The sequence below is a fragment of the Neoarius graeffei genome, chromosome 21 (assembly GCF_027579695.1).
Source record: "Neoarius graeffei isolate fNeoGra1 chromosome 21, fNeoGra1.pri, whole genome shotgun sequence".
NCBI lineage: Eukaryota > Metazoa > Chordata > Actinopteri > Siluriformes > Ariidae > Neoarius > Neoarius graeffei.
The window spans coordinates 4,628,980-4,648,979 of record NC_083589.1 but is presented as its reverse complement, the minus strand read 5'-3'; the positions used below and the strand labels follow the sequence as shown (position 1 = coordinate 4,648,979).

The 20,000-nt window shown below is 39.6% G+C and overlaps 2 protein-coding genes across 2 annotated transcripts in view; one reads left to right on the top strand and one right to left on the bottom strand.

Annotated features, from left to right (window-relative positions):
- rps16 (ribosomal protein S16) overlaps window positions 1-20,000 on the top strand; it is a 457,927-nt gene that overhangs the window by 126,006 nt on the left and 311,921 nt on the right. The gene's annotated exons all lie outside the window — the stretch shown is intronic.
- The window catches only part of acss3 (acyl-CoA synthetase short chain family member 3), a 34,435-nt gene continuing 29,993 nt past the window's right edge, over window positions 15,559-20,000 (bottom strand). The window contains exons 13-16 of the mRNA XM_060903792.1: window positions 19,246-19,368; window positions 18,588-18,687; window positions 18,237-18,412; window positions 15,559-15,886 (exon numbers count right to left, since the gene is read on the bottom strand). Of these exons, the coding sequence (XP_060759775.1) occupies window positions 15,815-15,886; window positions 18,237-18,412; window positions 18,588-18,687; window positions 19,246-19,368 (471 nt within the window). The 3' untranslated portion in view covers window positions 15,559-15,814. The remainder of the gene's footprint in view (window positions 15,887-18,236; window positions 18,413-18,587; window positions 18,688-19,245; window positions 19,369-20,000) is intronic.

Here is a 20,000-nt window from a genome sequence, read left to right as displayed (position 1 = left end):
TCAGAAGTTAGAAGTTGCCCTTTAGAGTGACCGACTTCCTGTGGAGCTGAAGCTGGACGCTGCAGTAAGGTTTGTGCAGTTCAGTATTTTGTCAACCAAAACTTAAAAGTAATTTCTCCCTCGCCTCCAGCTCCATTCTACGCTGGTGAATTGGGGATTTATTAGGAATTAAAGTCTGTCGCCTCGAGTTACCAGATATAGATTATCAGCACAGGTACGGTAGGTCTACCTGCTGGGCATTTCTGCCTGAAGCACCTCTGACGGTGCCGTTTATTAAACTTAAATTCTGAGGGGAAAAAACATTTAAGTTTTTTGTTTGTTTGTTTGTTTGTTTTCCAAAATGCCCAGATGGGGAGAGTTGGGACAGTTCATCATGTTACATGTTAAATATAAAATTGTTTAATAATGTTTGTTAAAAATGTGGGCGTATCCCTGCATGAGGATGAAGTTTATTTCCTTCCTTCTTGAGAATGGAACTATTTTGTCGAGTCAGGTTTTGGGTAAACTGACATTTTTTCGATTGCTCTACCAGCATTGTGTGCTCATACAGTTCATACGGGACAAGTTTTGATGATAAATAAAAATTAAACGTGTCGGCCGAGGTATTTTATTTTTGTCCCAAGTCTCCCAGCATAATGCCCCATGTCTCCCTGCAAAAATAATGACAGAAAAAGTGAAGCCTGAAGGTCAGTGTATGGGACAAGCTGAGAAACTAACATTGTCCTAAGTCACCCCACTCTCCCCAATTTAAATTTTACTTTATATATGTTATAATTTCATTAAAAAATTCTTATGTATTATTGATTATAGTTATTTAAAAAATTGTCAATTATTTTAGGGGTCATCCATAATGTATCATTATCACGAGCGTACAAACCGTACGTGGGGGGGAGGAGGTTAATGACCAGGCGTACACTTTTTAAAAATGAAAAAAATGATGATCCGTCAATGTGCGAATCAGCTGCCGCCATGTTAAAAATTTCGTGCCACATCGGTGTTGCCAGCTAGCTCTACACGCTTTCTTTCTTCAATACAACAACAATGGCTGACCCAGATTTTGACTGCATTTACAAATTTGTGAATAGCAGAAATACCGCTATTCACAAGACTCCTTCAAACGAGTATGAGCAGTTTTTAAACATTTATTGTTTCCTGCATTCATCTGAGAAGCGGCAGGAGGCAGTTAAGGCAGGACAGGCTGCTTGGAAAGAATCAAAAATGAACGTTTCAAAGCCAAAAGGCAACAGCTCCCCTTAAAAAGACAGTTCCTGATTTTCAAAAACCAGACCCTCCAGGATGTTGCGATTTGCAACTTCAACGCAAATTCAACCAATCCCCGCGAATTCAGGGCGGTGTTGCAATTATATCCAATCACCGCAACTTTCCCGCAAATTTGACCAATCGTTGGCGTCGTCTTGAGGTGATGTCGACAAACTACCTTCTGCCTTACTTCCGTGTATACGTTCAAGAGAAGCAACATGTGCGCAGTGTTGCCAGATTGGGCGGTTTTAAGTGCATTTTGGCGGGTTTTGAGCATATTTTGGGCTGGAAAACGTCAGCAGTATCTGGCAACAATGCATGATGTGCGAGTCAGTGTTTATATAGGCTTTAATTCTGTTACTGAAAGTGTGTTATGTTTACAGTGAAGGACTGTGTGCACTTTACATTATTTGTTTTACTTAATACAAGAAATTAATGGATGCCAACATTTTTGCCAAAATGGTATTTTATTTTCCATTGTTTAGGCAGCTTCAGCATCATACTGTGAGATTCTGTTCAAATTGTTTTTTTTTCCTTCTATGAAGCCTGAGCCATTTATTTTATTAGTTTATAATTATTGTTTAATTTAGTCTTCAGGAGAGACTGCCTGCACACAGTACTAGTATTAATAGTGTTTTTTTCTTACATGAAAGCTGAGGCATTTATATTATATTTTAAGGTAACTTCATGTTGTGCTGTGAGGTTCTATGCACTTTAACTTTTGAACCAACAGGTGCATTTGGATAAGTAAAGCCTATTTTTCTGCATTTTTGTAGTCATGGTAATCTTTTATATTGGTAAAGTTGTTTATAGGACCATTTCTCAGTGTTTTTTGTTTTTATTAATCAATAGTTTTTCAGTAATAACTTAATATTTAACATATCACTCAATTTTAATCACAAAAAGAGAAAATCGCAACAATTTCTCGCAACTTTCACTTCCTCCCGCAATGTAATCGCAACAAAAACCTAAAAAACACCGCAACTTTCATCGCAATTTTTTGGAAACCCCCCCGCAACATCAGACATTTTAGCCCGCAACAATCACAAAAAAGGCCCGAAGAATCCTGGGGGGACTGATAAATGAATTGCCTGCTTTCTATGAAAACTTCTGGACCCGTCTTGTGTCTTCTTTTCTTCTCTTGTGAATCTTTGTATTGTCCTGTCATCCGATTTTAATAAAAAGTAATACAAGGCATGGTTTTATTTTGAATTCCTGTTCCACGTAGATCCATCATCATTTTTTGTCCGCTAACGTACACTTTTGGGGGGAGGGAGGGAAAGTCTACTCTTTGTAGACTCATGATAATGATGAAAATTATGGATGACCCCTTAGTTGATACTGTAATTGATTTGAGAATAATATAAAAATCACTTTTTAGCTTACTGAAAACTTCAACTTTATTGTTTCCATTTTTATTATTTATATTTTTCACACAACTTTTAAACCTGAGTGTGTGTGTGTGTGTGTGTGTGTGTGTGTGTGTGTGTGTGTGTGTGTGTGTGTTCCAGCTGTGTTGCGGTGTTGAGTGTGATGGTGACATCGGCGAACAGAGATCTGCTCACACACACTGCCAAGAGAACACATGTTGCCCGGACAGACGAGGGCCAAAGTCTAAAGCGCCACGGTGCTCTCCTGTCCCGCCCACATGCCCCGCCTCCAGCCCCACCCTCTCTACACCAGAGTGACTGTACAGGATTATAGATACACAATTTTATATACAAATCTCTATCATCTACAGACACACTGCTGTATACAACACTGACTTTATTCCTTCTGACTCTGTGCACATTTAATGTCACGCTTTTATTCTTTTTTCCCCCCACATGTCCTGCTCTCTCTCTCTCTCTCTCTCTCTCGCTCACACACACCTGACTCAAACCGCCGTGGTCGCTGTGTTAGAAGGTGTAAGACGTTAAACACTGCTGCTTTTAAGGAACGGAGTTTTAAATTCCAAGTGCACTACCATAAACTGTTTTTATTTTCAGTTATTATATATAAAAATTATTCACTAAGAAAGTCCAGTAATGAGTTCTGTTATTGGATAAAATAAATAACTCCTGGAAAGAGTATTAGCACAGGCAAATCATTTTTAACAAATCTTTTAACTGAAAAAAATATTTAAATTTATTTGGATATTAATACGTTTATAATGATATACTGCCACAGACAGAATGATTAGCAGTAGCTACACAAGCTTATATCACATAAATATTATGTTTCTTATTTACACTTTGTTCCATGTTTGCTTTTCAACTCTAGCTGCAAGATTTTTTGACCCCTTTCGACTTCCATACACTACGCAGCACTGAGAGTTGACGCGTTTTAATGTCCTGAACATTCTCCATTTCTTTTTTTTTTCTCTTGATTTGTCCGGCTCAAATCTCACCAATAGGATTCATTCCTGTAGTTCAAAGTGTTCCACGGCGTTCTTCTAATTCATTATTATTAGTTTTACGCTGAGATCATGTTTTAATGTTGCATCACAATACTATTTTTTTTTTTACTGTTATGTGACAGATACCTAGATTTACAGCGTCTTGCAAAAGTATTCATCCCCCTTGCTGTTTGTCCTGTTTTGTCGCATTACCAGCTGGAATTAAAATGGATTTTTGGAAGGATAGCACCATGAGATTTACACAACATGCCGACCACTTTAAAGGTGCAAATTGTTGTTTTATTGTGACACAAACGATAATTAAGATGAAAAAACAGAAATCTGGAGCGTGCATAAGTATTCACCCCCTTTCGTGTGAAACCCCTAAATAAGAGATGGTCCAACCAATTCACTTCATACGTCACATAATTAGTTGATTAAGATCCACCTGTGTGCAATCAAAGTGTCGCATGATCTGTCACATGATGTCTGTATAAATCAACCTGTTCTGGAAGGACCCTGACTCTGCAACACTACTAAGCAAGCAACATGAAAACCAAGGAGCCTCCAAACAGTTTCAGAGACAAAGTTGTGGAGAAGTATAGATCAGGGTTGGGTTATAAAAAATATCCCAAACTTTGAATATCCCATGGAGCTCCATTAAACCCATTATAGCAAAATGGAAAGGATATGGCACCATTACAAACCTGACAAGAGAAGGCCCCGCCCACCAAAACTCACTGACCGGGCAAGGAGGGCATTAATCAGAGATGCAACAAAGACACCAAAGAGAACACTGAAGGAGCTGCAAAGATCTACAGTGGAGATGGGAGTATCTGTCCATAGGACCACTTTAAGCTGTACACTCCACAGAGTGGGCGGGGCTTTATGGAAGAGTGGCCAGAAAAAAAAAGTCATTGCTTATACACAGAACGTTTATTTTTTAAATAAATTTCTGAGTGGATAGTATCTCCATCCTTGACTCTTGTATGCTGCATAAATGAGAATAAAAATATATATTTTTGAGAGTTAAAATCGACTGCAAAATTGGCATTGGAGCTGCCCCGCTGAGCCAGCCAGCCCTGAGTGCGTGACGTCACAGCGGTAACCGGTTTTAAGGCCGAGGCCTTTGACAGCTATAGACCAAAGTCATATCAATAAAAATTTATGGTGAAAGTAAGAAATACCGTTACCGACTTGCTCAACTAAGACTGATTTGACTTCATTGATTGTGGGTTGACTCTCATTAAAACAGGATAGGTGTTATAACTTATGCAACATACATGTACATGCATGCATTTTCACTGAGAAAATGTAAAAGGCTAATTAAATAATCAGATGAACTGAGACAATCACATTCTGAAGCAATTTAAATAATCTTATACCGCTAACTGAAACACACAATACAAGCTACATGGATTAATCTAAATGCAGGTTAACAACGAGTGTTGTTTTTGTTGTTTTGTATCCAAATGAGAGTCGCATCTTACCTGTCTGCGTTCTCGCTTCTTGAAGGCCGATCTTGTGGCCGATTGTTTTGAAACAATCTGACTTTCAGTTGTTCGTTCAGTTCTCCTTTCATTCGCATCTTCCACGTAAGGGTGAGATATTGCTGCTGAGGCGAGCATATCCAGCAGAGAACTCAGACGGCTGGGCCACTCATTCTCCATTTTCTCCATACTGAGTACTCCGCTATTACTGCTTGGCTCAGGCAATTACTAAAACTGGGGATGGGACGTCACCAGTTTTAGCTACAACTGCAGGGAGATCACTGCTTGAGCGATAATACGTCCCGTTCCATCCCGGGTTTTACCAACAACCCTCAGCTCACACTCCGGGAGAACTGGTGCAACTGAACTTACTTTCCTTCTCTTGTAGTTTTCCTTTAATTGTTGGTACTGCACCCTCTTTCAATACGGGCTTATAGCCAATGCTCCTCAACAGCTCAGAGGTCTCGTACGAGCCTTCAGTAAAATGTACAGAGCAGAGGAGAGACCACTTCATAGGCGCCCAATGTGCCCGTGAACTTCTCGCAAAATGTGTCCAAATCTTTGCAGTTTGAACATTCTTGGGCCATGAATGCAACATAAATCCACCTTCTGTCGTGTTGCTGCACCCGCCAGCAACACATCTATGTGGCATGGCGATAAATTAGCTCAAAATGGAGGATCAGAGTTGCAGTCAGCTCTGTGTTTTAGTATAGCGGAAATGGCGATGAGACCGATAGCCTTCCTGCGGTGATGTCACAGATGTCAGGGTCATTCACTCAGACCGCTACCTATATGAATCATTTTAACCTCCTAGGGCTTAGTGGTCACATGCGTGGACAGCACTTTATGGAAATTCGGAACAAGAATCCACATATGTGGACATACTTTTTCTCTAAAAGTACATCTTATCAAAAGATGATGCTTAGTTTTTATTCTAATCAGGTTCTAATAAGCCCAAATAGCAAAGAGAAATAAAAAATGCATGTAAAAAACAGCTTGGGCCTTAGGAGGTTAATCATACAAATTACTAAATTAGATTTATTGTTAACACTTAAAACTATTTCTTATGCCATTCCTGAGGTCTCAGGGCATTTATAAACGAAAAGTGAGGCCATGTCTCTGCGTATATCCTTTAAGAAAACATGTTTGGAGTTTGCCCAACAGCATGTGGCAGACTCCCCAAACACATGGAAGATGATTCTCTGGTCAGATGAGACTAAAACAGATCTTTTTGGCCATCATGGGAAATGCTGTGAACACCCTGAGAACACTGTTCCTACAGTGAAGCATGGTGGTGGCAGCATCATGCTGTGGGGATGTTTTTCATCTGCAGTGACAGGAAAGCTGGTCAGGACTGAAGGAAAGATGGATGGCACTAAATACAGGGCAATTCTGGAGGAAAACCTGTTTGAGTCGGCCATAGGTTTGAGACTGAGATGAAGGTTCACATTCCAGCAGGACAATGACCTTAAACATACTGCTAAAGCTACACTGGAGTGGTTTAAAGGGAAAACATTTAAATTTCTTGGAATGGCCTAATCAAAGCCCAGACCTCAATCCAATTGACAATCTGTGGCATAACTTGAAGATCGCTGTACACCAACGCAACCCATCTAACTTGAAGGAGTTGGAGCAGTTTTGCCTTGAAGAATGGGCAACAATCCCAGTGGCTAATAGAGACATACCCGAAGAGACTTGCAGCTGTAATTGCAGCAAAAAGTGGCTCTATTGACGTTGGGGGGTGAATACCTATGTACACTCCAGATTTCTGTTTTTCCGTCTTAATTATTGTTTGTGTCACAATAAAACAACAATTTTCACCTTTAAAGTGGTAGGTATGTTGCCTAAATCAAATGGTGCTAACCCTCCAAAAATCCATTTGAATTCCAGCTTGTAATGCGACAAAACAGGACAAACACAAAGGGGGATGAATACTTTTGCAAGACACTGTACATTAATATGGACTCTTCTACATCCTAGGTGAACCATACTAACAAGATATAACTAAAGCGATGCTAGTAAAGTAAGAAACATTATCAAACTAAAGCTAGCAAAATCAAGCAATGTTACTGAATTTAAGCTACGTAAAAGGACGCGACGCTACAGAAGACAGTAAAAAAGTAGCTTTACTAAAGTTAAGTTAGTGATACAAGCAATATTACTAAACAAGCAAAGTAATATGACAAAATAGTAAAGCAAATAACGTTGTTAAACCTAAAATTAAAGGATGCAACATTACAAAACTTACACTAGTACAGCATGTAATATTACTTAACTAAATCAAGTAAAATGTTACTAAGTTCAAGCTAAAAGGAATAGTACAGAAGCTAAGCTAGTGAAGAAATTTACATTACTAAGATTAAGCGAGTAAAGTGATATTACAAAACCAGCTAGCATACAAAAGGCTTTACTAGCTTGTTAAGCTAAACAGGAGTAACAGTACAGAGCTTATGCTAGTGTAGAAAGCAATGCTAGTAAAGTTAAGCTAGTGAAAGGAATAACATTACTAAAGATATGACACTAAGTAACATAAAAAAGAACAGACTAGTAAATCAAGTAATGTTAGTAAACTTAACTTGAAGGAAATAACCGAAAGAAAGTTAAGCTAGTCATGTTCCTTTACTACCTTAACTTTAGAAAGTTAATGTAAGGAATTAGAACATCACTAATTTTAGCAAGCAAAGCCTACGGAAGCGTATTGCTGCCACACTCAAAAAAAAATTGGCTTAGTATTAAGTAATTACGTGAAAAGATATTGTTATAACAATAAGGTTATCACGTTTTTATAATATATTTATCATGTAATAACATCACGTTATTTCATGATACGAAATTATCATGTTATAACATGAAATTATCACGTTATTTCATGATATTTTCATGTAAAAACACCTTATCAAGAAATAACGTGAAAGTATGGTTTAACGTCCTAGGCTAGGCTACTTCCATTAAAAGCAGACGGCCTAGCCTAGCCTACTGTAGAACTTTGGTCGAGCAAAAACATGGCTGAATCCTGAATGACTGAGTTTTGTATAAATAGGGGACTACATAGGCGGCAAAATGTAGTGTTTTTCCTGCCATGGAAGTGCACTTGTATACTGAGGAGGAAGGGAAAACTGAGCAGAGGCGCCATTTTGAATCCTCATTCACGGCTGTAATGAAACTTGCTTCCTCCTCAGTATACAAGTGCACTTCCATGGCAGGAAAAACACTACATTTTGCTGCCTTTGTAGTCCCCTATTTATACAAACAAGAGTCATTCAGGATTCAGCCATGTTTTTGCTCGGTGTTTTTGCTCGACCAAAGTTCTACAGTAGGCTAGGCTAGGCCGTCTGCTTTTAATGGAAGTAGCCTAGCCTATGACGTTAAACCATACTTTCACATTATTTCTTGATAAGGTGTTTTCACGTTATTACATGAAAATATCATGAAATAACGTGATAATTTCATATCATGAAATTACATGATATGTTTTTACATGATATATTGTAAAAACGTGATAAGATATTGTTATAACAAAGTTTTCATATAATTACTTGATACTAAGCCTTTTTTTTTGAGTGTGGCAGCAATACACTTCTGTACAAAGCAACTAAATAAGTAAAAAAAAAAAAAAGGAAGGTAAGAGTACAAAATTTAAAGGAGAACTGAAGTCATTTTTAAACTTGCTTTATTTCTTAATTAACGTGTTATTCAATTACGTTTTCGGTTTTAGTCACCTTATATCGTGACTCGTATTGGCAACTAATTGCAATTAAATATTATACTTATCGGCCTATTCGGTTTTTAGCCGTGTTGAATTTAGTTCGTTTGGTCCACGGCAGGCGTCGCTTATCCGCGCGATCTTCACGAGACTTGTGCGAGACTTCGAAACGTGAAGCGTCAGCCAGGTGTCAGCGCCGCCATTTTGAAAACTGTTTTCCAAACTAAATATTGCACAAAAACGAGTTTAAATGACGATTACTGCCGACTTTTTTCAGACTTTCCTGATTGCTATCAAAACAAACACAACTTCCAGCTTGATTACGTCAGCATTCGAAAGAGGACACGCACATCTTTTGACGACGTTGGCAGATGATTTCCGCTGTACATTTTACTTCCGTCCTACGATGTCTCGCACAGGTCTCAACGAATCTCGTTTACGGCCGTTGCTTTGACATATGGACTGATGTATTACAGAGCATATTTCACACACTCAGAACTTGCTATAGCAGCGACAAAATAGCGATCAAAAATGCATTCTGATATTTAATAAAATGAGAATAGAATTTTGATCATAAAAAATTTGCATTCAGTTCTCCTTTAAGACAGTAAAGCAAGTAATGTTACTAAAGTTAACGCTAGTAACATACTGTTAGTAGTATTACATAACAAGCAAAGTACAGTAATATCACAAGCTCATGAATTAAAAAGAAGTTAAGATAAAAGGACAAAACGGTACAGAAATTAAGTGACGAAATGTTGCACAATTTACGCTCGCACGGTATATTACATTACTTGATTTACCAGAGTCTAGTTATGTTACTGAAGTTAAGCTAAAATGAAGTAACTACAGAAGTTAAGCTAATTAAGAAAATAACATTACTAGTATACATTTAGTAAAGTCAGTAGTATTACAAAACAAGCTGGAAAATCTACGGTACGGTACAGAGGTTAAGTAACATTACAAAACAAGCTAGCAAATCAAGTAATGCTAAGCTGAAGAAATGAACAGAAAAGAAGTTAAGCTAGAAATAGTTTAGAATTATAAAAAAAAAATTGCCTGATTTTGGTTTGGTCCCCGTGTGCAACATTAAACAGTACGTTTAAAAAATAAAAACCAACAGTGCAACAAACGAACAGTGCAGCAGGATCACAGGGTGTACAGTGGGCAAGGCATCAGACGATCGCAAACGACAGACACTGAACTTTGTATTTAGGAAAATTAATCGAAGGAATCAGAACACAACTCATTACGCTAGTGACGCTACTAAACTAGAAAAAAAAAAGCAAGCAACAGTAAGGAAATTAAACTAGTGAAGCGAGTAACGTGACTTAAAGCAGATATGCAGAACCTTTATTTTTAAACACATTTCTGAGTGGATAGTATCTCCATCCTTGACTCTTGTATACTGCATAAATGAGAATAAAAATATATATTTTTGAAAGTTAAAATCGACTGCAAAATTGGCATTGGACCTGCCCTGCTGAGCCAGCCAGCCGAGTGCGTGACGTCACTGCGGGAACCGGTTTTAAGGCCGAGGCCTTTGACAGCTATAGACCAAAGTCATATAAATAAAAATTTATGGTGAAAGTAAGAAATACCGTTACCGACTTGCTCAACTAAGGCCCCGGTCACACCGCCCGAACTTTGCTGGAGCGTTCCTGGAGCGGTGAAAAAAATTCATCACCGCTCGTAACCGTTCACCACCGTTTAACAAAAGTTGGCCCCCGTTAAAGCAACGCCGTATACGCTCGGCCACCGCTGATGTTTCTCGAGGGGCCCTCCTACCACTCCGAAAGTTTTGAGCTGCACAAAATATTGCGAGCGGTGAGGAGGGGGCAATTTTCCGCCCCGGCAAAGTTCACCCCCGCTCCACCAACGCCCAGTCAGAGTTTGGCACCGGTAGACGCAAGTTCGTGGACGCTTGGGTCCGCTAGGCCAACGCAGAAATCTTGAACGCTGGACCACCGCTGCTTCGCCAGCGTTGCCCGGGCGGCGATTAAACGTTGCACAAACTTCGGTGGAGCGGTTGTAAGCGTTTTACGAGCGGACACGGGGTTGCTGGAACGGTGTCGGGCGTTGAAGCAGCTATCCATGGCGGCGATGAACTTTGGTTTGGCGTTGGTATAGAGGTGTCGGAGCGGGACCAGAATTTGGCTATAAATACGGGGAGAAATGGACCAGGAGCTCATTTGGAATCGAGCTGCCGTTGAGTTCAGACCTCATCTATATCGAATTTGCTCAAAGTTACAGTAAAACTGTATCACCATGGATGCTGAGAGACTTGCTATGATTGGTGCTAAACCAACTTTATACCCCCGCCGAGCCAAAGCCCGCATGCGCAGAACGCCGCTATACCAACGCTCGCGTCACCGCTAAACCAACGCTCGCTACCGCTCGCTACCGCTAAACCAACGCTAAAGCAACGCTGGCTTCAGCGGTGCACTGCTAAGCCAACGCCCGTGTTTTCGATTTTTTTCCCATTTTGTGCGTGGTGACGAGCATTGTCGAAATTCGGCCCCCCCCCCACCGTTCAAGGAATGCTCCAGCAAAGTTCGGGTGGTGTGACCGGGGCCTAAGACTGATTTGATTGTGGGTTGACTCATTAAAACAGGATAGGTGTTATAACTTATGCAACACACATGTACATGCATGCATTTTCACTGATAAAACGTAAAAAGCTCATTAAATAATCAGATGAACTGAGACAATCACATTCTGAAGCAAATTAAATAATCTTATACCGCTAACTTAAACACACAATGCAAGTTACAAATAAGAGTCGCATCTTACCCGTCTGTGTTCGTGCTTCTTGAATGCCGATCTTGTGGCCGATTGTTTCGAAACAATCTGACTTTCAGTTGTTCGTTCAGTTCTCTGTTCATTCACTTCTTCCACGTAAGGGCGAGATATTGCTGCTGAGGCGAGCATATCCAGCGGAGAAATCAGACGGCTGCTCTACTCATTCTCCATTTTCTCCATACTGAGTACTCCGCTATTACTGCTCGGCTCAGGCAATTACTAAAACCCGGGACGGGACATCACCAGTTTTAGCTACAACTGCGGGGAGGTCACTGCTTGAGCGATAATACGTCCCGTTCCGTCCTGGGTTTTAGCAACAACCCTCGGCTCACGCTCCGGGAGAACTGGTGCAACTGAACTTACTTTCCTTTAATTGTTGGTACTGCACCCTCTTTCAATACGGGCTTATAGCCAACGCTCCTCAACAGATCAGAGGTCTCGTACAAGCCTTCAGTAAAATGTACAGAGCAGAGGAGAGACCACTTCGTAGGCGCCCAATGTGCCCGTGAACTTCTCGCAAAACGCGTCCAAATCTTTGCAGTTTGAACATTCTTGGGCCATGAATGCAACATAAATCCACCTTCTGTTGTGTTGCTGCACCCACCAGCAACACATCTACGTGGCACGGTGATAAATTAGCTCAAAATGGAAGCTCAGAGTTGCAGTCAGCTCTGTGTTTTAGTATAGCGGAAATGGCGATGAGACCGATAGACTTCCTGCTGTGATGCCACAGATGTCAAGGTCATTCACTCAGACCGCTACCTACATGAATCATTTTAATCGTAAAAATTACTATATTAGATTTATTGTTAATGCTTAAAACTATTCCTATGCCATTCTTGAGATCTCAAGGCATTTACAAACAAAAAGTGAGGCCACGGCTCTGCATATCTCCTTTAAGCTCGTTGGAACGAACATCAAGGATGGACGCAGTGATCATTAAACCTTTCCCTGTAGTGAAAAACCATGGCATAACCACGGGCCTTTACTTTAATGAGGTCCAATTAAGTTTTATTTTTAAAAAATCGTAATATTTAATGATTTTCATCATTAGGATGAACACAAAAGCTGTGGACATTTTGCCTTTAACACCTTTTAGTATAACTATACAGGCGATTTATAGAAAATCACGCGTGCTGATTGGTCGAGAGATTCGGGTTATTTCTCGATAATCGCCTCGAGCGACTCGGCAAAATGGCGGTTGATCGCTTCGTCACCCTAAGTGAGGAAGAAATACAGATGATGAAAGAAAATGCTGTTCCTAAAATAAAGCACTCAAGATGCTCCGAAGTTTGGTCTAAAACTAATCAAAGGGAAGGTGGGATTGGGATTTATTTTATTGATTTCAAAACAAAAGTATTTGTGACTCGGCATAGATAAGTGACAAGTCTGCGCCGCAAAGTTATGACATTTACATGACACTTTTGAAGATTGAAATTATTTTTTTATATTTGTTTTTAATAATCACCTGTGTATTTATACTAAAACAATTATCCGCCTCAGTGAATAATAACCTCGACCTCCACTTCGTCTCAGCTATTATTCACCGATATTCGCTTCACCTTTGGTGAATAACTGTTAAATATAACTTCAGGTTCAGCCCTTATTCAATATAAACTCTTGCTTAGAAGTCGAACGTGGCTTTGCTCGATCTTCCCGCCGTACGTGCACTAAAAGTACTTAAACATTCCAAAGCCTTCGAAAAACAAATTCTATAATTGTAGTTGTATTCAAACAGCAAGATTTGTTCTGATAATTTGTATCGCGTCTTTATTTATAAAAGCAGTTGACTATCTGATGTACGAATGAAGCACTTAAAGCTACCAGCGTTTCGATTTTCACTACTGTTTGATTTCGAGCCGTTTTGATACGATGCGATGTGATACAAATACAACGTGATTCAGTATTGTACAGTTTAAACAGTGTTAGCTTGGAAAAAGGAGAAACCACGCCCCCTTTTTGGGACTGGCACACAAACTAAGAGCACATTCTTTTCACTGGGTCTCACAGGTAGAAAGGCCACGCCCATTTCACTACCCTACCTTTGGAGACGGACAGGTTAAAAAAAAAAAAAAAGGTGCAAAATGGGGGCCTAATATGGGCAGGGCCTGACAGCGGGGGAAAGCCACGCCCCAGTTTAGACGGTCAGGTAAAATGAAAAGGCCATGCCCCTTTTTACTGAGTCTGATCAGACCACACCTCTGTTGATGAAAAACATTTTCTGGTAGTGCACTCAGACTGTTGGATGTTGAAAGAGTCCCATCACTGCTGCCAATCGATCAAATCAATCAATCAATCATCGCTCACCGGCCAATCAGCCAGCTTCATCATCAAGCAAAACCCCGCCTCTTGACTAGGAGAAATAACTACAAGACAGGCGTAGCTGCTAGTGAACGTAGAGTGTGTATCGACTCGTCCAAGTCCAGACTTAACTTTTAAAAGACGACGAACTTGTTGCTTGCTGTGAATTATTTTATTATTTCAGTGTAAAGATGTTAAAATTATTTTCTGTAGGCGTTGCCCGGGTGACCTCATGTACAGAACCTCCTTCCTGTCTTTGAGTTATTTCTGCACGTTACAGAGAAGCGTTTTATTTATTTTGTGTCCATTTTTTTTTTATTTATTACTGATTGTATTTTGGTCAAAACTATGTGGTGATCAAAAAATATTGTCAATAAAAAGTACAGTATACAAAAGTGCGTCAGTCTGCTGGTCTGGATTTTATTTTATAAAACTAGTCTTGATGTTGGCTTGCGCACGTAAAGTAAACAATATCACGACAACAGATCGCAAATCAAGAGTTAAGCGAAAAGAAAGTAACAGTACTGACATTAAAGTACTGAAACAAGGAACATTGAAAGGCTAGGTTACTAAAATTAACTTAGCAAAAGTAAGTAATAAGCTACTAATGTTATGCTAAGCTAAACAGAAGTAACAGAAAACAAAAAAGTTGAGCTAGGGATGGAAATAAATTAAGTAACATGACTAAAGTTAGGCTAGTGAGCCAAGTCATGTTACTTAGTTGATCTAAACAGAAATAGCAGAAGTTAAAGCGGGTTAATTGCTTCAATTAAATGTATAACTTCCGTTAGATAACCTTCAACAACATTATTAGATTTACAAGATTAAGTCTTGTAAGGTTGCTAAAGTTTCGGCTTGTAAAGTATTACTAAAGTCAAGTTAGTAAAGTGAGTAATATTACAAAACAAGAGTCAATCAAATCAAAGTTAAGCTACAGAAAGTAACATAACTGAAGTTAAGCTAGTGAAGCAAAATGTTAGTAAAGTTAGTCCTATATTATTACAAAGCATTAGCTTAGCATGACTTTGAAGTCAAGCTAGTAAAACAGTCAATTAGTAATCGTCCTTTACTAGCTTAACTTTAGTAAAATTAGGCTAGTAAAGCAAGTATCATTATTAAAAGTTAAAGTAGTAATATGATTTTGTAAACCTTACTAGATTGTAAAGGTTGTTATTAAGGTTAACCTCACGGAAATTAATAGAACAGATATTAAGCAAGTAACGATACTAAAGTAGGATTACTACAGTTAAGTTAGTAAAATAAGTAGCATTATAGCAAGTTTTTTTTTTAAACATTGCAAAAAACAAACAAATGTTAAGGTCTAATAAGAAATAGTAACAGAAAGAATTTAAACAGTAAATGTTACTAAAGTTAAGCTAGTAAAGCAATATTACTAAACTAGCTAGTAAAGCATGTAGTGTTGGTTTAAATAATAGCTTTAGGATCTTAACTATAGAAATGTTACTTGCTTCACTATTCCAACTTTATTGATAGCAAAGTTATGTTACTATAATATTGATTGTTAGTTGCTTGTTAGCTTTGCTGGTATAACTGTAGTAAAGGTCAGCTAACAAAGCAGTGCTAGTTCAAACTAAACCAATGTTGTACAAGAGGGCCGGGAGTAGTTTGCATTGTTAGTTTGTTTTTATGTCATTAGTGTGTATCAGCACATTACAGCATAATCTGACAAAATCATCACCAGAATTTAAATCACATTGTTCACATTTTAAAGGCACATTGTGAATTCCTGTGGTAATCATACTTAAATTACATCATTCACGGAGTGGTTACAGGGTCCCAAAAGGTAAAAAGGGCTGGAGTGTGTGTGTTTGTATAATAAAGTGAGTGTCCACGTATTTTAGTGTGCCGTTAACTTCCAGGTTATTTTAGATGTTCCTGCACAACCTTCTCGATGGTCTTAAAGATTCCAGGATCCTCAATAGTGGGCGTGATCTACAAAACACACGCAATTCCTCGTTCATCATCACGTTAAAAATTAACACAGGTATCACAGCAACGTCTAAAAACAATTGGATTACAGTTTGTGATATCACAATATTGTATTGTTTTTAGAAATTAACTTTGTTGTACAAGATTTGTTTACAATTCCTTGCCAGCTAGTTGTTTTAAAAGCGAGCAAGATATGCTGAATGAACTCCGTTACGTAGCTAAATACAGTACATATTCCCATGAAAATAAACATGACCTCTGCTCCGGTGGTCTGCAGACACGAATATTTCTGTGAACATCGTGAGAACAATAGAATGTTCACTAGCTAGCTAAGGAACAATAGCAAATTCAACTTTACCGTACATGATTTACAGTGGTGCTTGAAAGTTTGTGAACCCTTTAGAATTTATGTTTCTGCATAAATATGACCTAAAACATCATCAGATTTTCACACAAGTCCTAAAAGTAGATAAAGAGAACCCAGTTAAACAAATGAGACAAAAGTATTATACTTGGTCATTTATTTATTGAGGAAAATGATCCAATGTTACATATCTGTGAGTGGCAAAAGTATGTGAACCTCTAGGATTAGCAGTTAATTTGAAGGTGAAATTAGAGTCAGTTGTTTTCAATCAATGGGATGACAATCAGGTGTGAGTGGGCACCCTGTTTTATTTAAAGAACAGGGATCTATCAAAGTCTGATCTTCACAACACATGTTTGTGGAAGTGTATCATGGCACGAACAAAGGAAATTTCTGAGGACCTCAGAAAAAGCGTTGTTGATGCTCATCTGGCTGGAAAAGGTTAGAAAACCATCTCTAAAGAGTTTGGACTCCACCAATCCACAGTCAGACAGGAAATGGAGGAAATTTAAGACCATCGTTACCCTCCCCAGGAGTGGTCGACCAACAAAGATCACTCCAAGAGCAAGGCGTGTAATGGTCAGCAAGGTCACAAAGGACCCCAGGGTAACAACTAAGCAACTGAAGGCCTCTCTCACATTTGCTAATATTAATGTTCATGAGTCCACCATCAGGAGAACACTGAACAACAAATGGTGTGCATGACAGGGTTGCAAGGAGAAAGCCACTGCTCTCCAAAAAGAACATTGCTGCTCGTCTGCAGTTTGCTAAAGATAATGTGGACAAGCCAAAAGGGTATTGGAAAAAATGTTTTGTGGATGGATGAGACCAAAATAAAACTTTTTTGGTTTAAATGAGAAGCATCATGTTTGGAGAAAGGAAAACACTGCATTCCAGCATAAGAACCTTATCCCATCTGTGAAAGATGGTGGTGGTAGTATCATGGTTTGGGCCTGTTTTGCTGCATCTGGGCCAGGACGGCTTGCCATCATTGATGGAACAATGAATTCTGAATTATACCAGTGAATTCTAAAGGAAAATGTCAGGACACCTGTCCATGAACTGAATCTCAAGAGAAGGTGGGTCATGCAGCAAGACAACAACCCTAAGCACACAAGTTGTTCTACCAAAGAATGGTTAAAGAAGAATAAAGTTAATGTTTTGGAATGGCCAAGTCAAACTCCTGACCTTACTCCAATCCAAATGTTGTGGAAGGACCTGAAGCGAGCAGTTCATGTGAGGAAACCCACCAACATCCCAGAGTTGAAGCTGTTCTGTACGGAGGAACGGGCTAAAATTCCTCCAAGCCGGTGTGCAGGACTGATCAACAGTTACCGCAAACATTTAGTTGCAGTTATTGCTGCACAAGGGGGTCACACCAGATACTGAAAGCAAAGGTTCACATACTTTTGCTACTCACAGATATGTAATATTGGATCATTTTCCTCAATAAATAAATGACCAAGGATAATATCTACTTTTAGGACTTGTGTGAAAATCTGATGATGTTTTAGGTCATATTTATGCAGAAATATAGAAAATTCTAAAGGGTTCACAAACTTTCAAGCACCACTGTATTTACAATGTTTTGCTAGTTAGTTGTTGGAAAAAAAAAACCCCACACAACTCTTCTGTTGTAGTGAACAGAAAGCTAACCAACATAAAGTCATGTTAGCAAACACAAATATGACTGTTATGCAGGATTGACGTACGTTGTCAATAAATATAATGATCAATATAACTTATGATTTGTGAAGAAAACGCTAGCTAACAATAGCTAGCAAGTTACAGTTCTAAACCAAAGCCCCTTAAAATGTTACCATGACAACAAGTATGAATAAGCTTGTATTTACTCTTCGATATGCTAATCAACAGAGAGCGTACATAAGAACAGCACAGAGGAGGTAACGCCCCCCTCAGATGTCACCATAGCAACAGCTCATGGATATTGTTATCATTAGTGGACTCAGATGTGAGAAAATCGTGCACCTTATAAGGCTTCTGGTTGATGAGATTAGCCAGAGAGGATCGTGGGATTTTTCCTGAGCGGGTTTTGGGTAGAGCTCTGACGAACAGAACTTTCCGGAAAGCAGCGACTGGACCGATGTTCTCTCGCACCAAACTGACCAACTCCTTCATCACTACGGCTTTGTTCTTCTCAAAATCTGTCTCACACACACACACACTTCTGGTTATCGGTCTTTCATTTCCACCTTCTGATGTTCTGTGTTTCAGACAGACGTGATTAATCATTAATATGTTTCTTCTCAGTCATATCAACTCTCTGTCTCTGAACTTTCCTTCTCTCTTCTCTGCACAACAACAACAAACAGTACAGACCATGTCGGAGGACACACAGCGCCAGAGGGACGTGTCCTTTCAGCGAGTCCTCCAGTCCCACTACAGCACAGTCCACTACACCAGGATGCTGCAATATACACTAAACACACACACACACACACACTAGTATCATACATTAATACATGCATAGTTTCAGCTGTCGATACTCTGCCCACAGTCTGATAATCTTGTGCCCTTTAAAAAAAGTGTGTAAAAGTTGTCACGATCTGCGTCTCAAATCTCCTCCTCACAATACATTCACAATCTCAATCTTCCGGAAGACTGATACCTTTCTGTAGGTTTAAGAGGATTTTAAAAACACTAACTGTAACAGGAAATTTGTGATCTAGGAAAAGAGTGCAAGTGTGTGAATTGAGACGTGACAATCGTGTGTTCAGTCAGTCAGGGACACAGTGTCACGTGGTGCGGTAGCGTCTCCGTTCTCACGTCCATGTTGGTGTTGCACCACATGGACGTGTCGCATTAATGTCAGAGGACGTGCACGAGACACAGACAAGCGACTGCAGGATACACACGGCGGCCATTTTACAACCTTATGCAGATGAATAGTTTACAAGTATAAATCAGCCTGAGACTCTTACTCTCTGTCTGTCTGTCTGTCTGTCTGTCTGTCTGTCTGTCTGTCTGTCACACTCACCTCTTCCAGTGCTCCAGTGGACAACCTGTGGCCTGCCACATTGATGACATCATCAGAGCGTGACATAATGTATACAAATCCCTCCTCATCGATATATCCAGCATCCATGGTGTCATAGTAACCCTGAGAGAGAGAGAGAGAGAGAGAGAGAGAGAGAGACAGACACACACACACATATATATATATAGAGAAAGAGAGAGACACAGAAGGAGAGATAGAGAAAGACAGACACACACAGAGACAGAGAGGGAGACAGAGAGAGAGAGAGAAAGAGAGATGGGGAGAGAAAGACAGAGAGACACACACACACAGACATGGAGAGAGACAGACACAGACAGAGAGGGAGAGAGAGACAGAGAGGGCAGAGAGAAAGATAGACAGAAGGAGAGAGAGAGAGAGAAAGACAGACAGACACACACACACACACACACACACACAGAGACAGAGTTTAATAATAGATTGTTGCAGTGTGTGTGTTCTCCACTAGAGGGCAGGTCACACAATCATTTTCCAGTCTCTCAGTTGAATCCTGACTCTTGCATTAATTCTACACCGAGATCAATTCTACACCGAGATCTTGTCTTGATGGGAGGAGAGTGGAACTCCTCTGTAAAGTCTTCTCCGGCATCCCAGAGACTCTCAATGGGGTTAAGGTCGGGACACTGCGGTGGTTAATTCATGTGTAAAAGGATTCTTCATGCTCCCTGAACCACTCTTTCACTATCTGAGCCCTAATTTTATCCCCGTGCCATCAG